At 47.5% G+C, this 22,221-nt stretch overlaps 2 protein-coding genes and 1 long non-coding RNA gene across 15 annotated transcripts in view; 1 reads left to right on the top strand and 2 right to left on the bottom strand.

Annotated features, from left to right (window-relative positions):
- Window positions 1-18,669, top strand: part of GASK1A (golgi associated kinase 1A) — a 92,127-nt gene extending 73,458 nt beyond the window's left edge. For 5 of the 10 annotated variants that reach the window (XR_004275088.1, XR_004275092.1, XR_004275096.1 and 2 more), the window contains 6 exons: window positions 1,153-1,275; window positions 3,055-3,158; window positions 3,788-4,145; window positions 9,250-9,375; window positions 9,991-10,132; window positions 12,995-18,669. Coding sequence is in view for 1 of the 10 variants with exons in the window: in XM_032298122.1 (XP_032154013.1) it covers window positions 1,153-1,275; window positions 3,055-3,158; window positions 3,788-3,998 (438 nt within the window). In the remaining 9 variants the exon portion in view is untranslated. Of the gene's footprint in view, window positions 1-1,152; window positions 1,276-3,054; window positions 3,159-3,787; window positions 4,704-9,249; window positions 9,376-9,990; window positions 10,133-12,994 lie in introns of those variants that run through there. The other 5 variants (XR_004275093.1, XR_004275089.1, XR_004275091.1 and 2 more) reach the window with 5 other exon arrangements.
- LOC116564785 overlaps window positions 15,200-22,221 on the bottom strand; it is a 14,730-nt gene continuing 7,708 nt past the window's right edge. Inside the window, exon 3 of the long non-coding RNA XR_004275097.1 lies at window positions 15,200-15,213. This is a non-coding gene — a long non-coding RNA (uncharacterized LOC116564785). The remainder of the gene's footprint in view (window positions 15,214-22,221) is intronic.
- Window positions 18,681-22,221, bottom strand: part of POMGNT2 (protein O-linked mannose N-acetylglucosaminyltransferase 2 (beta 1,4-)) — a 23,685-nt gene continuing 20,144 nt past the window's right edge. For all 4 annotated transcript variants that reach the window (XM_032298118.1, XM_032298120.1, XM_032298121.1 and 1 more), the window contains one exon: window positions 18,681-20,989. In XM_032298118.1, the coding sequence (XP_032154009.1) occupies window positions 19,143-20,885 (1,743 nt within the window). In that variant the 5' untranslated portion in view covers window positions 20,886-20,989 and the 3' untranslated portion in view covers window positions 18,681-19,142. The remainder of the gene's footprint in view (window positions 20,990-22,221) is intronic.

Genomic DNA, 22,221 nt, shown 5'->3' with positions numbered 1-22,221 from the left:
CAGTCTCCATTCCTCTGTCTTCCCCCTTCCACAGCAAGAAACTAACTTTTCTTCTTGTCCCATGAAAAGCAAGTCCTCCACATCCAGACCTCCTGGGATTTCACCATCTACCCTAAGCACTCATCAAGGTATTACATCAAACCAAGTTTCCTTTGTAAAAGGAAAAAAGAATGAGTTTTCCCTGGCTCACACATCTTGTGTGTGTTGGTGATTCCCTGCTGCTCAGCTGCCCTCACTTCATCTTTCATCCACTTACTAGCATCTCCCAAGCCTTCTCCAAACCAACTCCTCACTTCAACTATTCTCCCTTTCCTGTCTTTCTCCCCACAGCAAGCCCTCCCCTAACCATCCCCAGAGGACTCTACCACTTCCGCTTGTATGTCTCTCCATCCTCAACCTCTTTGTCCTAGATGCTCACAGTAGCTCTATCCTCATGTAGGTCAGGGCTGGGGCAGACCCACGATTCTTCCTATTGCTGACTTGCAGTCTGTGACTCTTTCCTTCCGAAAAAAGCATCCTTGAAGCAAATGAGTGGGACGTGTGATTCTAGGAATCCTCTGATCCACTCTTAAATGCTGTGGTTGTCATCTGTATGTGCCTATGCAGGGGAAGGGTGGCAAAGCTCTTCAGAACTGACCGCACACCACATTAAGGATGCCCTCATCCTTCCCCGGCTTGATTCAGGCCTGCTGCAGGGTGAAAGAGCTGACCACTTGGAGCTCTTGAGATGATCATTAAAGGACTTGCACCTCTAAAGAAGGGAGGAATCCCTGGTGTAGCATTTGCTGCTTAAAGAAAAAATAGAGTGATGTGGAGTCTACCGAAGTAGACAGGCAGGCAGTCAGCATTCAGAGCCCCAGTGGTGCCACGCTAGAGCTCAAGAGCAATGGTGTAGGTTAAACTGTGGGCACTGGGTGAAAATCTACACTGGGCTGAGGCATGAGTAAACAGCTCCTGGTGTGCAGAGTGAGCTGGCCAGAGGAGGAAAGCGGAAGCCCCATTTAGTAATGACCAGCACAGAGAACCACTGAGGGTCACCCCTGCTGTGGCCCCAGGGTCATGTAGGAAACAGCAGGTCAGGTGGCCTCCATGCTGTACCTGGTGGAGGCAGGTCCCCTGCTGCGCCCCACCAAAGCCTGGGTGTCTCCACAGGTCCACGACCGCTTGGATCGCTACTGTTGTGGCTTCGAGCCTGAACCCTCAGACCCCTGTGTGCAAGAGGGGCTCCGAGATAAATGCTGGAACCCGGCTGAGCTGCGGCTGGTCCACATCCTGGTATGTCCCCTCCACACCATCCCCTGGTCACCCCAGACCTGGGTCTGCCTGTCTCCTTCAGAAGTTGCTATTAGCAAGTTTCAGAGATCATTTGATGCTGGGGTTTCCCAGTCTTGTTCTTTTTAGCAGCAGAACCAGTTGTTTGAATATTTCCAGGAGGCTGCAATATATAAAACTAACAAAATGGAGCTTTAAGAAAGCCTCTGAGGTGGAGTGTGGGGTGTGGGCTGGAGCCCTGTTTTCACTGTCTCCACTGCCCCTAAGAGACTCCAGGGAACAACTGGGGCTCCTGGAAGTGGAGTTCGAGAATGGTGTGTCTAGTCAGCATCCTCACTGTGCCAGTAAATGAGGAATTGCAGTCTGGAGCGAAAGGAATCTCCAGGGCCATATGGTAGCAGCATTAGGGCATGAACCCAAGACCCCAGTGGCTCACAGGCTGGTGCTGCTCCCATCAAAACTAGAGTCGAGGATGGGAAGCAATGTGCTGAGGCCACTGGAGAGGGCAGAATAGCCACTTCTTTTGCATAAGAAGCAAGGTGCTTACCCCAGGGAAGGCTTTCTCTATGTTGTCCTGCAATGAAGCACAGTGTCCTTGCAGCCTCCCTTTGCTCTTGGAGGGGAGCTGTCAGCCTGGTGTCCAGGGCTGGGCTTCAGGCCGGCCACATCACCCAGATACCAGGATTGCCTAGTGGTGGTGCTGGGAATTCTCCTCCCCTGCCTCCAGAGCCATCTCTCCTTTTCCCTGGTCAAAGGTAAGCATCCCCTGGACAGGCAAAACTCTAATCGCCATTGTTTACCCCTGGTGAGCAGGCTTTTCACAGACCTTTTAGGACAGCAGTTTCCAGAGGAAAGAATCACCCTTTGAGAAAAAGGTGATCCTGACATGTGCAGTGGGGTGCGAAAGGAGAAGAGGCAGAGAGAGGGGAAGCTAAGGTCCTGGAAACAGAGGCTCATAGCTTAAGCCTAGGTCATTGGAGAGGATTGTGGGAAATGTCCATGGACTTTTGGAGACGATGTGGGAATGGAGTGTGTGCATGGGAGTGGGGGCCGGGAGAGATGGCCTCCCATATACAAACTACACCATATTCTTTAAAGTACTAAAGAATTCTCTGGTGCTGATTTTAGTTTTGAAAAGGTTTAGGAGCTGCTAAACTCTTCTGTAGAAACAGAGTATGGTCAGTAGTTTTTGAGGATAAAGGACACCACTGTGTGCTCTCACTGATGCTCAGGGGATGCCCAGGGCATAGGCACAGGTGGCACAAAGGGGTGAGTGAGTGTGTACATGTGTGAGCCGCACATGTGTGATGCCTCGCACAGCCAATGGAACCCAGGAGGAGGCTACCTCAGCACCTGCTGATTCCCAGCCATGCTCCTCACCCCTTCAGCCACCAAAACAGGATCAGTCCTTCAGCCTTGCAATTTAGCAGTGGTGCTGTGGCTTAGCCCTATGGGTCCAGGTTTGAAACAGGCCAGCTACTTACTAGCTGTGTGATTTTGTGCAAATTGCCTAACTTAAAGAAGGTGCCACCATTTCTGTAAAATAGAGCTTACACTAGTACCTGTTTTCTAAGGTTACTGGAAGCATTCATTGAGAGGATGCCTGGAAGCACTTAGCACAGTGCTCAGCATAGAGTATGCGCTTAGCTGTGAGGACTGTTAGGAAGGACTGGGGAACTGACAGCTCAGGGCTCTCGGCTACTTAATCTTGAACAAGTCCATAGGTGCCAGCCGTAGCTGCACCCTTACCCACCTCTGTCTCTGTCCACCCTCTTCCCTGAGGTCCGGAGCAGTGATCCATCTCACCTGGTCTACATCGATAATGCCGGCAACCTTCAGCACCCTGAGGACAAGCTGAACTTTCGGCTGCTGGAGGGCATAGATGGGTGAGGGTCAAAAGGGTTGGGTGGAAGTTCATGGGACTGAGACCTGATGGCCTTGCTACAAGCCATGGGACCTTGAACTGTGGCCCTGAGAAGGTCACGGTCCGTCAGACAGAAGCTATTGGATCAGAACTTTAGGCAGTGGTGGAAAGCCCTGGGAAAGCTGACAGGGGTTACAGTTGCAGGGTCTACCCCTATATCCAGAGGGCCTCCTGTGCCTGCAGAATACTAGCTTCGTTGCTGGGGTGTGGGAAGGCTAGCCCTTCCCTTGTTCTAGGTGGGAGAGTCTATCCCTCCCTACTCACTCTTGTCAGGCAGCTCTGCCTTCCTAGGATTTTTTTCTGGCCCTGCATTTGCCAAGTGGAGCCTGGGATAGCAGAATTTATTCACCTAGCTTCTGTGTAGTATGGGACCCATCCGAAAGGTCTATCCCCTGCCTTCACAGCAGAGCCAGGCAAAGGGTCCTCTGTTAATGAGATAGGGGGCACAGGCCAGGGGAGTTTGCAGGGTGACTTTGCCAGATTTCCTCAGCTATGCAAGCTCTGGCCATCTGGCTTCGCCTGTTATTGAAACTCTCTGAGACCACTGTTGCTTTTCCTTTCTGTTGTGGGGCTCTGGGGCCTTCACTCCAGGTTTCCTGAGTCTGCTGTGAGGGTTCTCACATCAGGGTGTCTACAGAACATGCTGCTTAAGTCGCTGCAGATGGACCCTGTGTTCTGGGAAAGCCAAGGTGGGGCCCAGGGGCTGAAGCAGGTCCTCCAGACCCTGGAGCGGCGAGGACAGGTGCTGCTGGAACATATCCGGAAGCACAACCTCACACTCTTCAGGGACGAGAACCCGTGAGCCTCGCCACGGCCCTGAGTCAATGAGCATCCATCCTGATGGCCACATCTTCTTGGACTCACTCATCTTGAGGACAAATAGGAAAAGCCAGAAGCCAGAGGGGCACAAGGATCTCACAGGATATTTCACCTGCCTGGGATGGTGGAGGTAGCATGGGTTTTCAATCTCAATGCATTCCTTTCTGCCTGCTTGGTTCTGGCTGTTTATTCCCTTATACTATCAAATACATTCAAAAATGTTCTGTGAGCTGCTCAAGATACTGTAAAAACGTGTGATGCACATGCATGTGCAGAGCTGGAGAACGCTGTGTGTGTAGAGGTGTAGAGGTGTGTGTGGCATGTGTGCACGCCTGGATCTGATACATGAGACAAACCTAATAAACGTACCATCTTCATAGACCTACACTTACAGCCTAGAGTTGCTCCGGCTGAAAGTAGACTCAGGCCTAAGAAATGAAACATAATGCATTTGTTTTTATAGACTTTAAATTTTCAATTCTTACTCAGTTATGTTTTTTAATTAAAAAAATTATAAAAGTCTAAAAGTAATACATGCTCAATAAAAACAAATTCATAAATAATGGAAGCATATGACAAAAAGCACAAGTCCCACAAACCCCCTAGGGGTGTGTATATATCTGTATTATTCATGGTCACAGTACATGCACATTAAAAAATAAAAGTGTGGTCATGCTTTCTTTGTCAACTCACTATATTTTTACGTTATTAACTATATTCTGTATCAGCCATCTGAATGGACCCGATCTTTATTGGTGACTGCATGAAATTCCAAGGCAGGGATGTATCATATTTTATTTAGCTGGTCCCATGATCATGAAGATTTAAGTAGCTCCAATTTTTCATCAATTGCAGACGTTGCTGCCATGAACATGATTGTGTGGCGTGCAAGTATTTCTGCAAGATAGATTTCAATAAGAGAATTTCTAGGGCAAAAGGTATGGGCATTCAGTATTCTGAGAGAAACTGCCAACTTGCTCTCTGAAATGGTCGTGTCAATTTACATTTCTCCCAAGAGGATAGGGAACTGATTATTTTTCTACACCCTCAGCAACACTTGACATTCTCAGACTTCTTGGGGTTTTTTGGTCTATTTAGTAGGAAAACCTATTTTAAAAACTGTATTTCCTTAATCATGAATGAAGTCATCTTTCCACTTATTTACCAGACATCTGTATTTTCTTTTCTGCATTGCCCTTTTCTTTTAAGATGTTTGCCCTTTGCTTGTTAATTTGTTGGAAATCTTTGACTCTATTGAGTGTAATCAGTCTTTTCTCTGTTGACATGTTGTAAATGTTTTCTTCCAGCCTGTCATTTGTCTCTTAACTTTGTTTATAAAGTCTTTTGCCAAGTGTAAAATGTTAATTTCCACGTAGTTAAGTTTAACTTTCCCTTTAAGTCTTTTGAGTTTCATGCCTTCTTAGAAAGGCTGAAGAATATTGAAATAATTCAAGAATATTGAAGAATATTGAAGAATAAGAATGATTCTTGAATATTGAAATATTCAAGAATATTGAAATAATCTGTGTTTTATTCTAGTATTATACAGTATTTCTTATATATTACATAGTATTTTTTATGTATTTTCATATAGATTCCCTCTAAATTAATATATAAAGCCTTTATTTTATGTGGTTTTAAGCAGAGAATGGTGTGAGTTATAGATCTAACAAGTTTCATTTCCCCTAAAATAGATAGATAGTTGTAACATTATTCCATAGTCTATTCTTTCTCTATTGCTGTGAAAGTATACTCTTATCAGATACTAAGTTCCCATTATGCAGGGAGGTCCATTTGTGAACTCTGTTCTGATACTTTTTTTCAGTTCCTGCATTAGTATGACAGTGTTTTAATTAAAGTTACTTTATTCTTTTTTTTTTTTTTTTTGCTATCTGGTAGGCTGAATTCCCATATTTTTATTCTACTTTAGTTTTTTTCCTTGGCTATTTGTGTGCATTTGTCTTTCATATGATAATGTTGGTCTATGAAGTATGCCATCCCTCTCCTACCATCCTCAAAATCCCATTGGTGTTTTCATTGTGATTATATGAATTTATAAATCGTGGGAATCTGACGTATTTGAATATTGAGTGCGCTTATTCAGGGACTTGGTTTATCAATCCACCTATTCTTTGATAATCTCTAGCAACATTGTTTTGTTTACGGAGACATGTTCTTGCTCTGTCACCCAGGCTGGAGTGCAGTGGCGAGATCTCAGCTCACTGCAGCCTAAAACTTCTGGGCTCAAGTGATCCTCCCACCTCAGCCGCCTGAGTCGCTGGGACAGCAGGTGGGCCACCACGACCGGCTAATTTTTGTATTGTTTTGTAGAGGTGGGATTTTGCCATATTGCCCAGGCTGGTATTGAACTCTTGAGCTCAAGGCATCTGCCCATCCCAACCTCCTAAAGTGCTGGGATGACAGGCATGAGCCACCACACTCTGCCTCTAGTAACATTTTAAAGTTTTCTTCAACAAATAAACTCATTTTAAAGAGGGTTTGTAATTTTTATTCCCATTGAGAATGAGTTCTTTTTCTTGATTAGATTTTTCCTGATAGACTTTTAGATCCATATCTTAACAGTTTTTAAGTAGAAAATAATATTTTCTTTTTATTTATTTATTTTTTTCTTTTTATTTCTGAAAATAATATTTTCAGAAATAAAAAATGATAATTTTACATTTATATTTTACAAGTGTGTGTGTGTGTGTGTGTGTGTGTATACTCTTCTCATTTATTTATATTACTTGGGTTGGGAGCTTTCTGGAGGAAAATTGACTAATAATAGTGACAATAGTAGGCATCCACATCTTATTCCTGACTTTAATGGGAACAAGTCTGTGGTTTCTATTAATATCAAGTTTAAAGAAATCATTTCTGATAAATATCTTTCATCAAGTTATGGAAGTTTCTTTTTATTCTTAGCTTACTAAAAGAATTTTTCAAAAATCAAGAATGGGGTTTGAATTTTAGTAAGTTCCCTTTTCAATATCTATTGGAAACATAGTTTTTCTCCTTTATTTTCTAATGCTGAATAATCTTTATATTCTCAGAATAAACCAATTTGGCTGAGGTATTTAGTATTTTGGGAACTGCAGAACTTAACTTGCCAATTTTATTTTTAGAATCTTTGCATATACATTCATAAGGTTTTCCTTTTTGGGCATTCCATGGCTGTCTTACTATTAAATGTAAACATACCTTGTAAAATAAATTCAGAATTTTATTATCTTTTTAATGCTTTGTAACAGTTTAAATAAGAACCATTTATTCTTCAAAAGTTTTATAGAACTCCCCCACAAAACCATCTGGGCCCTGTGCCTTTTGCTAGATCTTTTACAGACTAGTGTGGGAGATAGGTAGCAGGGGCCTGCAGTCAACCAACAAGCCTGGCATACTCAGTGGAGATAGAAATATAGAAGTGTCCTGGGCAATACTCAGGCCCTTGAAAAAGGGAGTTTGGATTTAGAGAGTTCAGGCATTTCTCTTAAGGTCACCATTGCTTATTTGACTTTGACTTTTTTGTCTTTTCTCCTCTTCTGCCTATGTTCTCAGTTCTTTCCAAGGATACCCTTATCAAGTTATGCTGCTCCTCCTGGTCTCAACCAGTTTCTGTTTGACAGCCTCTGCTTTGCCTTCTGCCTGGTAGACCTACACGCATCCAGAGTTGGGAGTGAGACACTTGTCATCCTAGAAAATGGCAAGGAGAAAGGAATACGAGGAAACATTTCATTGCAAAGCAGAGTGGGGGCTCTCACATCAGGATGAGACTCATTCTACTTTGTGACTTAACCAGCCCCTTTGAAATAAACAGATCTCATCCTGTCTTGCCATTGAGAGACTGAACGTGCAAGTGGACAATGCCCAAACTACATATAATAATAAAACTCTATGCCACCACCTCTGTAGCAACCAGCTCAGAGACCCAACCACAATCTGCCCAGTAGAGTGAGGGCCTAATCAGTGACTGCCAGCTTCCTTATTTTTGTCCCTACTTTCAACTCAGGACCAATCAGAGAAAGCCAAATATGCTCCCCTAACCAATCACTTAGGATGCCCTACCTCTGGTTTGCTCACTCCAGTGTTTCCCATGTCAGCAGCCTCCAATCAGGGTATACCTGGAGCCTTCCCTTTCTCATTATAAAGTTTTCCCAGTCTGTGCCTGCCTCGGAGTCCCTGCCAAATGCAAGTGATGGTGCTGACCCCTTGCCGTAGCAAGCCCCTGTCTGTTCTCCCTTGGCTAGTCTTTGTTGATTTCCACACTGCCTGGCTGTGAGGACTAAACAAAGTTAGCTGGTAATGCAGGTGAAGGCAGTGGCCTGGCACCTGGAAGGGCAGGCAAATAGCGACATCCTGAGAGCAGGATTCCTTTACACTGAAATGGGGCAGGGGTAGCCACCTAAGAAAGGAGAGGAAATCTGCCTGGCAGGGTTGCCTGGTTTGTGTGTGTGTGTGTGTGTGTGTGTGTGTGTGTGTGTGTGTGTATGTGTGTATAGAATTTCTCTTTGAAAAGACCAAGCCAGACTCTTCCTGTCAGTGAGCAAGGCCCCAGCTTGCACTAAGTCCTTTTGTATGCTAATGTGAACAGGTCTGCTCAGCACAGACAGGGGGGTGTGTGGGCAGATGTGGAGTAGCCCATCTCAGTCTGCCCAGGGCATACCAACCACTTGTGGCACTGTGTCGCAGCTCTGCCTCCTTAGCCCACCTGGCAAGGACACCATTTCTGGGCACTCTCATCAATGCTGACCTCTTCCTCCCTGGAGGTGTGAGAAGGGCAGCCTCCCTGGGTTCGGTGGTTTATGTGGATCAAAGCTTTTAACCTCACAACAACCACAAGGGGAGGTGTGATTGTTATTATCTCCATTTTACAGATGAGGCACATAGGGTCACCCAAGGTCACCCAGCTTGTAGGTAGAAGGGTGAGACTTCTAGCCCAGCAGGAACTGTGTTAGCAAGTCTTGCCTCCAAGACCACCACTAAAAGATGCTCCCACCACACTCCCCAGCCCAGCCACCCTGACAGTTCCTCTTTGGATTCAGAAGTATTAGCAGAAGAAGAACTGTCTGTCAATGATGTGGCAGGGCCAGTTCTCTGGACCGGGGTGACTCAAACTGCAACTCCTGGCCAAGCACATTCACATGCATCTGGCTCTTTGCTTGTTAAAGTTCTGTCTAATCTATTAACAGTGTCTTTCCCGCAAACTGGAAATGTCATCCACTTTTATCCTTTTCAAGAAAGCCTCTTCGCCTCAGTGCTTGCTGCTTGCCCAGCTGTTCCCTCTGGAATGAGAACCGTGTGCCAAGTGAAGCAAACAGCCAGGAATCAGGATGTTCCCACCAACCTTAGAAGAGGCTGTGAAGGTCGGAGCTGCCATGGGTCTGCAGTGGGTGGGTTGTGATGGGGGTTATGCTCCACTTCAGGCAGATTGGCCTGAGAGGCTCTGCTGAGGCCATCACAATTGCCAGCCTCCATGCTGCCAGACAGACCTCACTCCAGGTCCAATCTGCTCCTCCTGCATCCCCAAATGAATGAGGTGTTGCAAGAAAAATGATGGTTTCCAAGCTGGGGTGGTGGGGGTGGGGGGGTGCGTGATGATAGTAACACAGGTTCATAACCTTCTAGATGCAATTCCAACAATTCCCCAGAGCATGAAAATCAAAAGCATTTTTGGTATGTTTGGTGCTAAAACTCATGTCCCACTTGGTATGAATAATTATACACCTTGCTGCAGGAATAGCAATGTGTTTGGCTATTGGGTGTAACCTTGGACTCTGCTGGGGGCACTGCATAATGCATGCATGTGCACCATATTACCTTTCTAAGCTGAAAGAGTCAGAATTCTGAATCACATCTGGCCCCCAGGGTGTGACTATGAGATTCTGGAAAGACCTGTAGTAACTAATGCTAAAGGCTTTACACAGATTATCTCATGAATGACTTAGAACAACCCCAATTTTATTATCATTACTCTACAGATAAGGAACCAATAGCAGGGGCAGTGGGGAGGAAGAACAGAGGGGTGTCTTGCCTGAGGCCACACAGATGGGAGCAGCTGCCTTTCTCATACAAGGACACTTCACTTGTTATTAGATTTGGGGCCCACATGGATAATACAGGGTAAGAGCCTCCTAGATATCGCTTTCACCAAGTAAAATAATATTCACTCTTTTGCATTTAAGGTAGTATTCATAGATTCTGGGGACGAGGAAGCGAATATATATTTGGAGGGCCATTGTTTCAGCCTGCCACAGTGAAATACTGTAGTCTGTTCATATTGACTTGCAAGAGCTTATGTTGTAAAGTACAGCCATTATTAAAAAATTGAACTGTATGCTGGCTATGGTAGTGCATACCTATAATTCCAGCTACTCGGGAGGCTGAGGCAGGAGGATTGCTTGAGCTCAGGAGTTCAAGACTGAGCAATATAGTGAGGTCCAGCCTCATTATTTTTTTAAAAAGCATATCCCAATTAAGGGGTATTAAAAAGGAGGAAAAAAAAACTATATATAGTTACTATTAAATAAATTACATTGAAACAAAATAAGTATTCAAAATATACCTCTTACAATTATTTTACTACATTTTGCTATCGTCTATGATCTTGAGGTTTTACATCTATTGTATATCTGTATGGTGGAAATGCCATGTAATTGTGCACTTTTCAACTCCGCATTCAATGTGGTCACACTGGTGGCCTGGAATCTGCCACGGTAGGAGTATTTACACCATGGAAATCAGTAAATGCTATAATTCAGGGCTCTTTGCTTTGGAGAGCTGCGGGAAAGAACGATTCCCCTGAGGAGTGCCAGAGGGGGTCTCGAGATTTCAGGTCCACTTAGGGAAGAGAGCTGGGTGGGGAAGCCACATCTGCTCCCTGCAGGAATCTCAGACAGAAAATGCTGCCCCCTGTTGGTGGAAAGAAATATGGTCATTGTTCCTCAACAGAAGAGAGCCTGGGTGACTCCAGGGAGGCAGCTGCCAGGAGCTGTAACTTATCCTAATGGGGCTGGTGGTGGAAGCAGGTGGTGTGGGATGACGGATTGCGCAGCTCACATGATGTTTCGAAGGGTATGATGGAAACGATAAACCACTCTGCTTGTGAGAAGCCTGTCTCTCCGTCCCTGACTGGAACATCTGTCACCCTTGCACTGCCTTGTGAATGGGCAACATTGAGCTTGCCTGGGGAGGAGCTCGCTCTAAGACAGTCATAAGCACCACCTGGCATGTTCTGAACATTTACAGTGGTCTCACGCTATGCCAGAAGCTTTAGATACTTCCTTATACCAAACTCTCACAACTCCACAAGGTAGGCATTATTGTTCCCGTTTGACAGACAAGGAAACTAAGGCTCAGAGAGGGTGGGTCACTTGCCCAAGGTCACAGAGCAGGTTACTGATGGAATTGGGATTTGAACCCAGGTCTGTTTGATTCCAGAGCCATGGTCCCAACCACTATAGCATCCTTCCTTCCTTCTTACATTCGTTTATTCACTTATTCAACAATTATTATCAAGCACATTTCCCACAGAGAACTTAGACTTTGGAAGGAGTAAGAGGCCATGCTGTGGTGGCCCCAGGTTCCCGATGCTTGGAGAGAGGCCCAATATTCCATATTCTGTCTGGCTGTCAGAGCGTGTGTCTTGGTACTGTGTTTGGGAAGCATGTCTCTTGTAACTGAGGACACAGAAAGCCTGGGAGGGTAGACAAAGCATTGTTGGCAAAGGGGGTCAAAGGAAGAGCCCTGCCTACACAGAAGTGCAGGAGGGACCTCTGTGAATATCGAGATAGTTCCCCCTTGGCCTGGGCTCACGGGTGTGTGAACGGCCACCACCGGCCCTCTGAGCCATGCTGGCTGGCTCAGGTGCACTTCCTCCATCCCCCTCCTGGACCACCCATTTTCCTTTTGCCCAGGCAGGAGGTTTTGGCTCTGAAGCCTACCTTGCTACTGACATGGGTCTTTCCTTCCCTCACTCATGCACCTACTCTGGCCCAAGGCCTCTTCGATGGGCAGGAAGCCCAAGGGGATTTCTTACGATCTCTCCAAGGGACTGTGGAGTTCTTCCTCCTCCATTGCCCCCACTTCCCCACCCTGGACCAGCACAGGTGCTGCCTGAGGCCTCTCCTGACCTATCTTGGGTCCTGGTTAGCATTGCTCAGGGGGTGCTCATTTGGCAGTCTGGAGATATGGCATTTGGGTCTAGGGGCTGAAGGCTTATGGGGTGGCTGAGAGCTCAGCCTCTGGGACCTCTGGGCGGGGCACATTGGGTGGTTTTGTCCAAGCAACCAGGGAAGAATCCCTGAGTCTCCAAGGCAATGTCACCAGAGAGGAAGATGTCTCTAGGTGGAAACTCGACACATCTCACACAGCAGCAGAGGTAGCACCCAGTTTGTGCAGGAAAATAGCACTGGGGTCAAGGGTCCAGTGTACTTGGAAGAGGCTGGGTAGGGGAGAGCACTGGACTGCAGGAGTGTCCACCCTGGGAGGCTGTAGGGCAGAGGAGGTAGTGCCTCTCAGGGAGATGGTGGAGTCAGGCCCAGGGAACCCCAGAGGTGGTGTTGGTTGGAGGGGTGCTGGTGATGGGAAGGGGCTTGGCCTGCAAGAAAGAAGCAGGCTTACTTGTAGATGGAGAAGGAGCCACATGTGAGGATCTGAGAAATGCTAGGAAAGTCTAACTTGACCCTGCTGACCTATTGCTAGTGTCCAAAATTCCACTGTAGGACCTAGCTCCTTGTAAGGACTCCTAGAGAACATCTGGCCTTTTGAGGCAGGTGCAGGGAGAAAGTAGAAGGTGAGTGAGAGGTCCACCACAGGCATGTCCCCTGACCCAGAGCAGGCTGGGGTGGGTGAGCTCTGGAGGGTCCCTGGTGCACCTGGGAATGGAGGCCCAGGGCCCCTCAAGGTGTAGGTATTAGTAAAGTCACTTAAAGCTGATGGATATGAGGATATGGATTTTACAGTCTTCTGTGTTTGTTTTCCCAGCAACATTTCCCATGGGATCATTGTACACCACAGACTCTGAATTACACCAGGAAACAGGGCTTTGCCTCCCTGTGTCCATGTGTCAGGTGAGTGGTGCACTAGGCATCACCTTGGGTACAGGGAGCATGACCCAAGATGCTGTGCCTAAAGGGAATGTTAAGGTGCCCTGCTTCTTGGACATCTGATTGCCAGTTCTCATGACTGCTGCTTCATTTAAAACTTAATTGTAGTGTGATATCAGAACCAAGAACTTGACATTGGTACAATATGTGTGATTCCACAGTCCTGTTATCATGCACCCACATACAACAGTGGGGTAGGATCCCAGGCATCTTGGATGATTTTCACATCAGGAATGAATGGATGCATCCTTTCTCTGCCCTGCCCACATGGAAGTTCTGCTGTCCACATGAAGGCACATCTAGTTCTGGTGAGTGACCATGGTGAATGTCAGGGATTGGGTTGCCCAATCTCCACCCCGCCTTCCTTCTACGGAGTCTTCCTGCACTGCTGAGACCAAAAAGCTGCACACTCCATTACCCAGGCTCCCTTGCAGCTGGGCTCTGGATGCAAATTAGATTCTACCATTCAGATGTACTCCTGGGAGGGCCGTCCTCCTGTGTGGACATCCTCCTGTGCCTTTTAGCTATTTTCAGTTCACAGGCAAAGTGGTGGCGATGAGAGGTGTTCTAGAGCAGGCTTCAGTGTCCACTTGCCAGCTTTCTGGGTCCCAAGAGTGGGAGGCTGGCAGAGTGGGGCTGGACGGTGATTCTGTTACCCAGTCACCAGCTTTGTGATGGTTGAGAGGTGGCTGTGACACTGCTGAGAGCATCCTGATCCCTAGATCCCAACTCCATTTGTGGTTCTTTAGCTCACAGCCCTAGCAGCAGCCTCCGGGATTGTGGTGGTTGCAGAACTGAGGCCTATCCTGGAGCACTCTCCCCCAGATCTTCCAAGGATTTCTTAAACACTTTCTGTTTTGAAAAAAAAAATGATAAATTCACAGAAGTTGCAAAGATAGTACAGGGAGGTCCTGTGTATCCTTCACCGAGTTTCCCCCATAGTTACAGCTTCCTTAATTGTAGTGCAATATCAAAACCAAGAACTTAATATTGGTACAATATGTGTGATTCCACACTCCTGTGAATCACATGTACATTCATCAATCACCACAGCAATCAAGGTAAAGAACTGTTTCATCACCACAAAGATCACACCTACCCCTTTCACTCTCTCCCATTCCTAAGCCCTGGCAACCACAAATCTGTTCTCCACTTTTATAATTTTATCATTTCAAGAGGAACGTTACATAAATAGAACCACCCAGGAGGTAAACTTTGGAGGTTGGCTTTTCTTCCACTCAGCACAATGTCTTTGAGACCCATCTAAGTTGTTGATGTATCAGTAACCCACTCTTTTTTGTTGCTGAGTGGTATTCCATGGTATGGATGTGCCACGTGTTGTTTAATTATTTGCCCATTGAAGGATATCTGGGTCATTTTCAGTTCTTGGCTATTGCAAACAAATCTGCTTGGAACATTTGTGTACAGGCTTTTGGGTAAACATCATTTTCATTTCTCTGGCATAAATGCCCAGAAGTCCAATTTCTGAGTCATAGGGTAAGTATATGTTCAATTTCTTAAGAAACTGCTCATCTATTTCACAGAGTACCACTTTACATTCTTACCGGCAATGAATGTAAACCCAGCTGTTCTGCATGTTTGCTGGCATTTGGTGTTGTTGCTATTTCTTGTTTTAGTGGAAGTGTGGTTGAGTCTTCCCTTGCCACCAATGTCTCTATATTTGAACTTGGAAAATGGGAATGGTTTGGGGATACTGAGGGATTATTGGCCTCACAGTTATACAGTAATCCACCCCCACCCCCATTAGGAAAAGGTAATATTTCAAAATATTGTTTATCATAAATTCAAATTGAATTGGGTGTACCTTACTTTTGTTTGCTAAATTTAGCAATCCTAGGAAAAGGTTAACCTACCTGAACCAGTCAAAAGTCTGAAAGTACAACACTCAAAAACACATCATTTGATTATTTCCACTAGATGTAAGCTCCCAGAGGCAAAGATTACATCTTCTTATACTTTTTATTCCCAGGACCCAGGATAGAATTATCTCAAATTCTAAATTAGCTGTGTGTGACTTCATGAAATTTTTTCTTTGAAAAGAGAAATGAAACTCCTGTGATTAAAGGACACACACAGCTTTCTGACTATACTGCTGTTTGGAAGGGGTGTGTTTTTAAAAATGTTAATTGGAATTTATTTGGCTTTCAAAAATTCATATATAAAAATAATGAAAACAGAAATGACACAGCCTAGTAGCTGCCTGGGTATCCCAGACTCCACGTCCTTTTAAGGTAACTCACTCTGCCCGCCTGCTTTCCCACAGGCTCAGTGTGGCCAGAGCTGACCGCGAGCCTGGCTTTATGCTGTTGCTGGGGTGGGACCTGGGCTCCACAACCTGCACCCTTCTGAAGGGAGGCCCACAGTGCTGGTCCACAGATCGATGCAGCCTTGGTTCGCTGCCTCTGGTGCTGACTGCAGGGGCCTGGCCAGACCATCATCGTCACCAGCACTGTGGACTGGGAGGGTGCAGGGCTGCATTCCTGCAGAGACCAATGGTGGCAGTACATCTCTGCCTCCCTTCTGTCCTTCCCTGCATCTGGAAGAGGACTACTTGGAGGCCTGAAACTGCCCTCCTGTCCTGAAGGGTGGAAAACCTGGCTTAACTACATCTTCCGTCAGCTGTGGGCCACGTGGACTGTCCAGCAGAGGTTGGTGCACCTGGACAGCCTGATTGTATCAGGCTGTGGCTGAGTGGGAACAGCTGGAGGCTGGTCAGGGGCTGAGGAACACCTGAAGCATTCCTTGTGGGTTTAAGTTCCCATCTGGGCCCCCTGCCCAGACCTGGCACTCCGCTACTGCCACCCCACCTGCAGCCAGCAGGATGCTCTCATAGCTGACTCATGGTGGGGGTCGCAGGAAGAGGAGCAGAGGCCAAAGGCTGAGGAGCTCTGGCCCAGGGACCCACTGGGTTACTTGTGACAGGCTTTGGCCTAGTAGCTGCTTGTGTATCCCAGACCCCAGCTCTCAGGCTCTTGATTGCTAAGATGAAGATTTATAATAAACAGGATAGAGAAATGTAAATGCCCTTAATGTTACATAAGCTCTTATCGCTTCTGTATATTTATATATGAATACCCATATATATATATATATATATATACACATATACACACATATATGTATGAGTCATAAGAAATTATTTATATATTCATCCCCCTATGAATATGGGGATGATAGAGAGGGTCTCTATCATGTAGGGGTATGTGTGTTACATGGATGTATGCATTTGTCAAAACTCATGTAACTACACAGAAAATCTGTCTATTTCACCATAAACACCAATAAATTTTTTTTTTTAAAGCAGCAGCAGTAAAAGAAAAAATGCTGCCACTACTCAGTGCTGTCAAGCGGTGGCCTGGGCTGCTGGGCATAGATCCAGCTCCTCCATGGAGCCTGGGGGAAGGAGCTGATTTCCCAGTGATTCTACACAACGTTCTCTAGCTAACCAAAGTCTTGTTTCCAAAGAATAGTCATCAGTGACAAGGCAAAGTGTTCACATTACAATGTTAAAGAGAAAAAAAGGGGGCAAAGTTTCACATAATGCAGATTCCCAATTTGTAAAAAACAGTTTGGACAAAAGCAGAGATGCATGTATTCATGGAGCCAAGGAACCATTCACTGAGCTTTCCCTTGGCTGTGACCCACATGTCACAAACCCTCACTGAGCTCCCAGCCTGTGAGCAATGACTTGCAGAGGTAAGTGCTTCCCTGGAGACCGTGGTGGGAACAGCAGGGTTAGGGCTTTGTAGGTGTGACAAACTGGGTTTTCAGGAGAGCTGGCCCTTGTGCTGAGTGGTCTTCCTTTCTAATCAAGGTGTGCCATACAGAAAGCACAGAGGTGAGTGAAGTGTACTAATCTACTGTGTAAGCAGGATGATGACTTTTCTCAATGTCCACGGTGCAGCCACCATCCAGACCACAATGTTGGCAACCCCCAAGTGTCCCTGTGTCCATTCCAGTCTTTACCCCCGTTCCCGGTAACCACTATTCTGATTTCCATCACCATAAGTTTGTATTCCTGTTCTAGGACTTTATACAAATGGAATCATGAAATATGTCTGCCTTTTTGAGTCTGCCTTCTTTTACTTAATGTGGTCTGAAAGTTCACTTCATTCTTTTTAAAATTGTTGTGTCCATTGCCTGAATATACCTGTTGATGGATACTTGAAACACTTACGCTGTTTGGCTATTAAGAGTAGAGCTGTAGACATTTTAAGACATGTCTTTTTGCTGACATAAGCACTCATTTCTCTTGGGTGTATATCAAGAAGTGGAATTGCTGAGAGATAGGGCAGCTAAGTGTTCAGCTTTAGTACAAACTGCCAAATGGTTTTCCAAGTGGTTGTGCCATTTCACTCCCCCAGCCCCAACAGTGTCTGAGATCTCTGGCTTTGAGCTGAGTCTTGATGTGTGGATTCTCATGGCATTTTATGGTGGTGGCAGATGGAAGCTACAGTTAGGGAGAAAGACATTCTGGGTAAAAGGAATGACATAAGGATGCATGGTGACCATGAAAATGCATCATTCAGATCTCCTGTGGCAGAGGACATGGGATGGCCCAGCTGCTGTGCTGAATTCACCAAGGTACTGATGCAGAGGACACATTTCCCACTGTGGTTCCCAGCTGATTAGCGTGGTGGGGATACCTATCTAATGAACATCTTCAGCTCAAGAACTCCCCATCGGCCTGGTTAAAAGGTGTGCCATATAGAATGCACGGAGCTACAGCCTGAGGCTCCACCTCCTCTCCCCGGCTTTTTTCCCTCTCCTCTTTATAGGAGTCAGATGTGCAGCAGGTCTCTCTAACAACAAAAAGACCAAAACTCCTTTCTTCAGGGCAGACTGGATCTTGGGGGAACTTTCTAGCTCTGCTCCCATGGAAGGCAGACAAACGTTAGCTGAATGTCAGGTGTGGTATTAGGCAAAACTGCCCATGGGAGTTTTTGACCTCTGATTGACAAACTACACCTGGACTGGAAGGACAAATAATCTACACCATCTGGTAAGAAACCATAGCCTTAGGCTTCCCTAAGTGCAGAAACTCATAACTGGGCGCGTCCTTTGAGGGGCCCTGCGAATTCTGATTGTGGGTTGTTGAAAACACATTGACTCCTATAGGGAATGGGCTTCTGAACCAAGGTGGCCTTCAGGACTACTGATGTGAAGACTGCTCCTGTGGAAGGGAACTGTTGGCACGGTCCTGCTGGTACACTAAGCATCTATCTCCATCCTTCTAAGCACCTCCGATGCCAGGTATGGTCCTCTTGCAAGTCTGAATGTCTAGTTGAGCCTAAGAAAAACCTATGGTAGATACAGCTCTTCCTCCCCTCAGCCCTCTCCCACCTACTTCTAGGCTTTCATCCCATGTAGGTAGAACTGTGATATTAGTCCAGCTAGTCAAGATGAAATCCAACCAGCTTGCTCACTTCACCATTCTAGACGCTTTCCCATTGCCACGTCTCCCTAGCTAACGGTCAGGATTAAAGGGCACCTGGGTTTTGATGACCAGCCCCCCTTCTTCCCATCCAATAAGAAAACTTGACCAAGATGCTTAGAATCATTTAATGAATGTTCCAAACATACCCTTCACTGGGCTATTAGTAAATTTCACTGGGATGGAAGCAGATGAACCACCCAATCAAATAGCACATGAGTACTTGGTTTCCAGAAATCTGGATACCAGAAAAACTCAGTAGGAAACATCAGGATCACCTAGCCAGAGGTTCCTTGTGATTCTTTCTTTCCTTCCTCTCCTCTTCCTCCTCCTTACTAAGGAACTTCTCCAGGGGTATGAATGTTCAGAATGGGAGAAGGTGGGGGCTGTGTCCCATATCTCCAGGGCAGAGAGGAGTGCTGTGACACCACACCCCAGACGCAACAAGATGACAGGGAGGCACAGGCCTGCTCAATAAATAGACAATAGAAGTCTCCACAGTGGGATTAACAGGCCCAGGGAAGCTGAACTGCAGGAGCCACCCTCCCGAGGCCAGGCTATGGCCCACTCACTACGTGCTGCACACCAGCACATCTGCAAAGGGTCCCAGGAGGATCTTGTTGAAGATGCAGCGGACCCACACCAGGTAGGTGGTGAAGGGTTTGATGTTCTCAGTGAAGGTGTGATTCTGCAGGGCCAGGATGTAAGGCACGTAGGTGTTCTCTCCCTGCTCCTGCAGCCACACCTCATACTTCACCTCCCTCACCTTCAGGTACTTAAGGTTCCATGGGATCTGCCAGGAGATGGTGAGGCGGGCCTCGGAGGCGCCATGCACTGACGCCTGGCACCGTGCATCCCGCACCTTGCCTGGATACAGGCCAACTGTCCACTTCTGCTTCCGTGGTCCTGGCCGGCCCTTCACCACGCGCCGTATGGTTTGAATGAGGGATGGGATGTCCACCCTGGTGTCCTGGTAGATTCGGAAGAGCCACTCGGGGTTCCGGCAACAGAGATGCCGTGGGACCTCACGGCTTTGCAGGATACGGGCTTGCTCAGCCCGGTCCAGGTGGGTGATGCCCCCCTGGTCCCAGGGCCGCTCAGGGTGTGTGACTGTGTTCTCTGGCATCATGTTCCGCCAGGCTACATATTGGAGGTCCATGCCAGGCAGCATGGCCAGTGTCTTATAGGGAGTATAGTGGTCGGGATTGACGGCATATGGGAAGAGCTCCACCACAGTTGCCCCACGGGGCAGGAAGAGGGTGGTGACCAGCTGGGCCCCATGCATGCTGACTAGCATGGAGGCGTTACTGACCAGTCGCACGACATCAGCAAAGGTGTGGTCCTCCAGGGACACTGTCACTGTCTTCATCTGGAACTCCTGGGCCAGTGCCAGCAGCAGCTCTGCTTCATTCAGGATGAGTCTGTTCTGGGTTCGGCTAAAGACCAGAATGTACTCCTCACCTAGCGGGGCTCCTGCCTGGCTCACATTAAGCTTTTCCGTCATGAACCGTGCAAACTGCCGGATCTCATTGCCCGAGACGAGGATGTTGGCTTTCGGGCCCTGGGGCTGGACGAAGCCATACTGGTACCAGGTGGTGATCTTGGAGAGGCCCACAAAAGCATGGGAGAAGCATAGCAGCCGGCCTAGGGTCTTCAGCTGTGCCCGCAGGAGAGGCTGCTTGGGGCTGAGCAGCTTGTAGAGGTCGAAGTGTGCACCCTCGCCCCAGCCCTCCATAAAGAAGAGCCGTGCCTCGTGGGCCAGGCCAGGAAACTGCCGCAGTGTGTAGAAGAGTGGCAGTAGGTCGTCGTGGAAGACGTGCATGAGGTTGTCGGGGTTGAAGCGGTTGGCGATGAGGGCCACGTCTGGCACGAACACTGGCTTGGGCATGAAGCGCAGGGCAGCGGCAGGCAGCTCCACGAAGTTGAAGTACTGGGTGTTGTGGTCTTCCACGGTGGACAGGTCGAGCAGGGCTGGCTGGAAGCGCCGGGAGCCCAGGTTGGGCAGCATGACAGAGGTGTTGCCATGGAAGAAGATGAACTCCTCAGCCTCGTTGGAGTAGCAGAGCCACTTGAAGCGGCAGATGCGGTCTGTGTGCGTGCGGCCCGTGCAAACCATGTGTGTGCCGCCCTCCATCAGGATCTGCAGTGCCTTTGGGTAGTCGATTCTCAGTGTTGGCGCTGGGTCTGGGGCCTGTCGGCCGAGGGCCAACTCCTCCTCCAGTGTGGCTGCATGCTCACGCAGCCGCACATGCTTCCACAGGACCGCCGCCAGCACCGACACCAAGAGGGCGTTGAACACCGCTGAGAGGTGCATCCTAATGCCACCGTGTGGCCCTAGTGAGATGACGGCCACTGGGAAGCACCACAGGCCAGTCGGGCCTCACCCATCCCTATGGGCATCCCAAGGACTGGTGAAGCCTGCAGGAGGAGAGAAGGAAAAGAAAAAGGAGTGGCACAGTCTGCCTGGCATCATTACAAGCTTCTGTTATGTGCCAGGCACCGTACAAGGCTCTGTGTGCCTGCTACAGCACTGGATCCTTGCAACCAGTGTGCATGTTGGTAGGCATAGATTAGACCACTGTTTAAAATAGTCACTTCCTCCCCATCACCTGCATGTTGGAGAATGCATCCCCACACCTGACTTTGGGCTTGGCCACTTAACATGCATTAGCCACTGAGATGTCAGCAGGCAGAACATAATCAAAGGTTTGGAAAGTGTTTGGGCTGGCTTTGACCTCTTTATGACACTGCCATAAGAAGAATGTATTCAGGCTAACTTGCTGGCCCTAAGAGGAGTGAGATGCAAGTGGGGAGTGAGATACAGCCATATCCTGTCTGGCTCAGCTGATCCTCCATGACTGAGTGGGCCCAGCCAAGAGGGCCTCGTGGGCCAGGCCAGGAAACTGCCGCAGGGTGTAGAAGCGGCACTTCCAGCGGCATCATCAGCCAAACCCAGCCAAGATCAGCCAACACATAGACATCTGGGCTGACCAACAGCTGATTAAACATCCCTAAAATTCTGGGGCTGTTTGTGCTGAAGCACTGCTGCTGCAGCAAAAGCTAACCAAGAGAGATATCTATGATGACAGGCCATAGGAAAATCCCTTGCAGGGGCCTGACACTCCTGGACTGCCGGGTAATGACTTCCTTAAATGAAAACAACTGGCATCGGAGGCCTGTGAACACTATTCCCAGGTTGCACACTGAGACTCTGGTACGCCACTTCTGAGAGACACACACATGTAAGCACAGGGGTAGGTCAGCTAAGCTTTGCTCTTGCGTAAAGCTCCTTTAGAAATCATGCCTACTAAGTTTTAGAATCCCTTAGGAGGGTGGCATCTCATCCCCTCAGTGGTAAGATAATTGTAGCTGGGTGTCACCATTGAAAAATGTTTTGTATACTGAGGCAAAAAACCCAATAGGGTTTTAAATGGCCTCTCCCACACACACACCGACAGAGAGGCCTGGCTAGGGATGGGCATTTACTCCTTCTTCCTGCAATATTGTGAATATTGCCTGCTCTGGGATCCAGGATTATTCAGACAGTGGAAGAAGCTCATCCTTAGTGACACAGGAGGAGCACAGGTAACACCTGATACCTGCCAGGCACTGCACCGTCAGTGACTAGGTCCTGATGCAATTTCCACCTC

Source organism: Sapajus apella, unplaced genomic scaffold (assembly GCF_009761245.1).
Source record: "Sapajus apella isolate SASKATOON/1434 unplaced genomic scaffold, GSC_monkey_1.0 scaffold38, whole genome shotgun sequence".
Taxonomy (NCBI): Eukaryota; Metazoa; Chordata; class Mammalia; order Primates; family Cebidae; genus Sapajus; species Sapajus apella.
The sequence above is the reverse complement of the archived record's forward strand: the minus strand, read 5'-3'. Positions and strand labels throughout refer to the sequence as shown.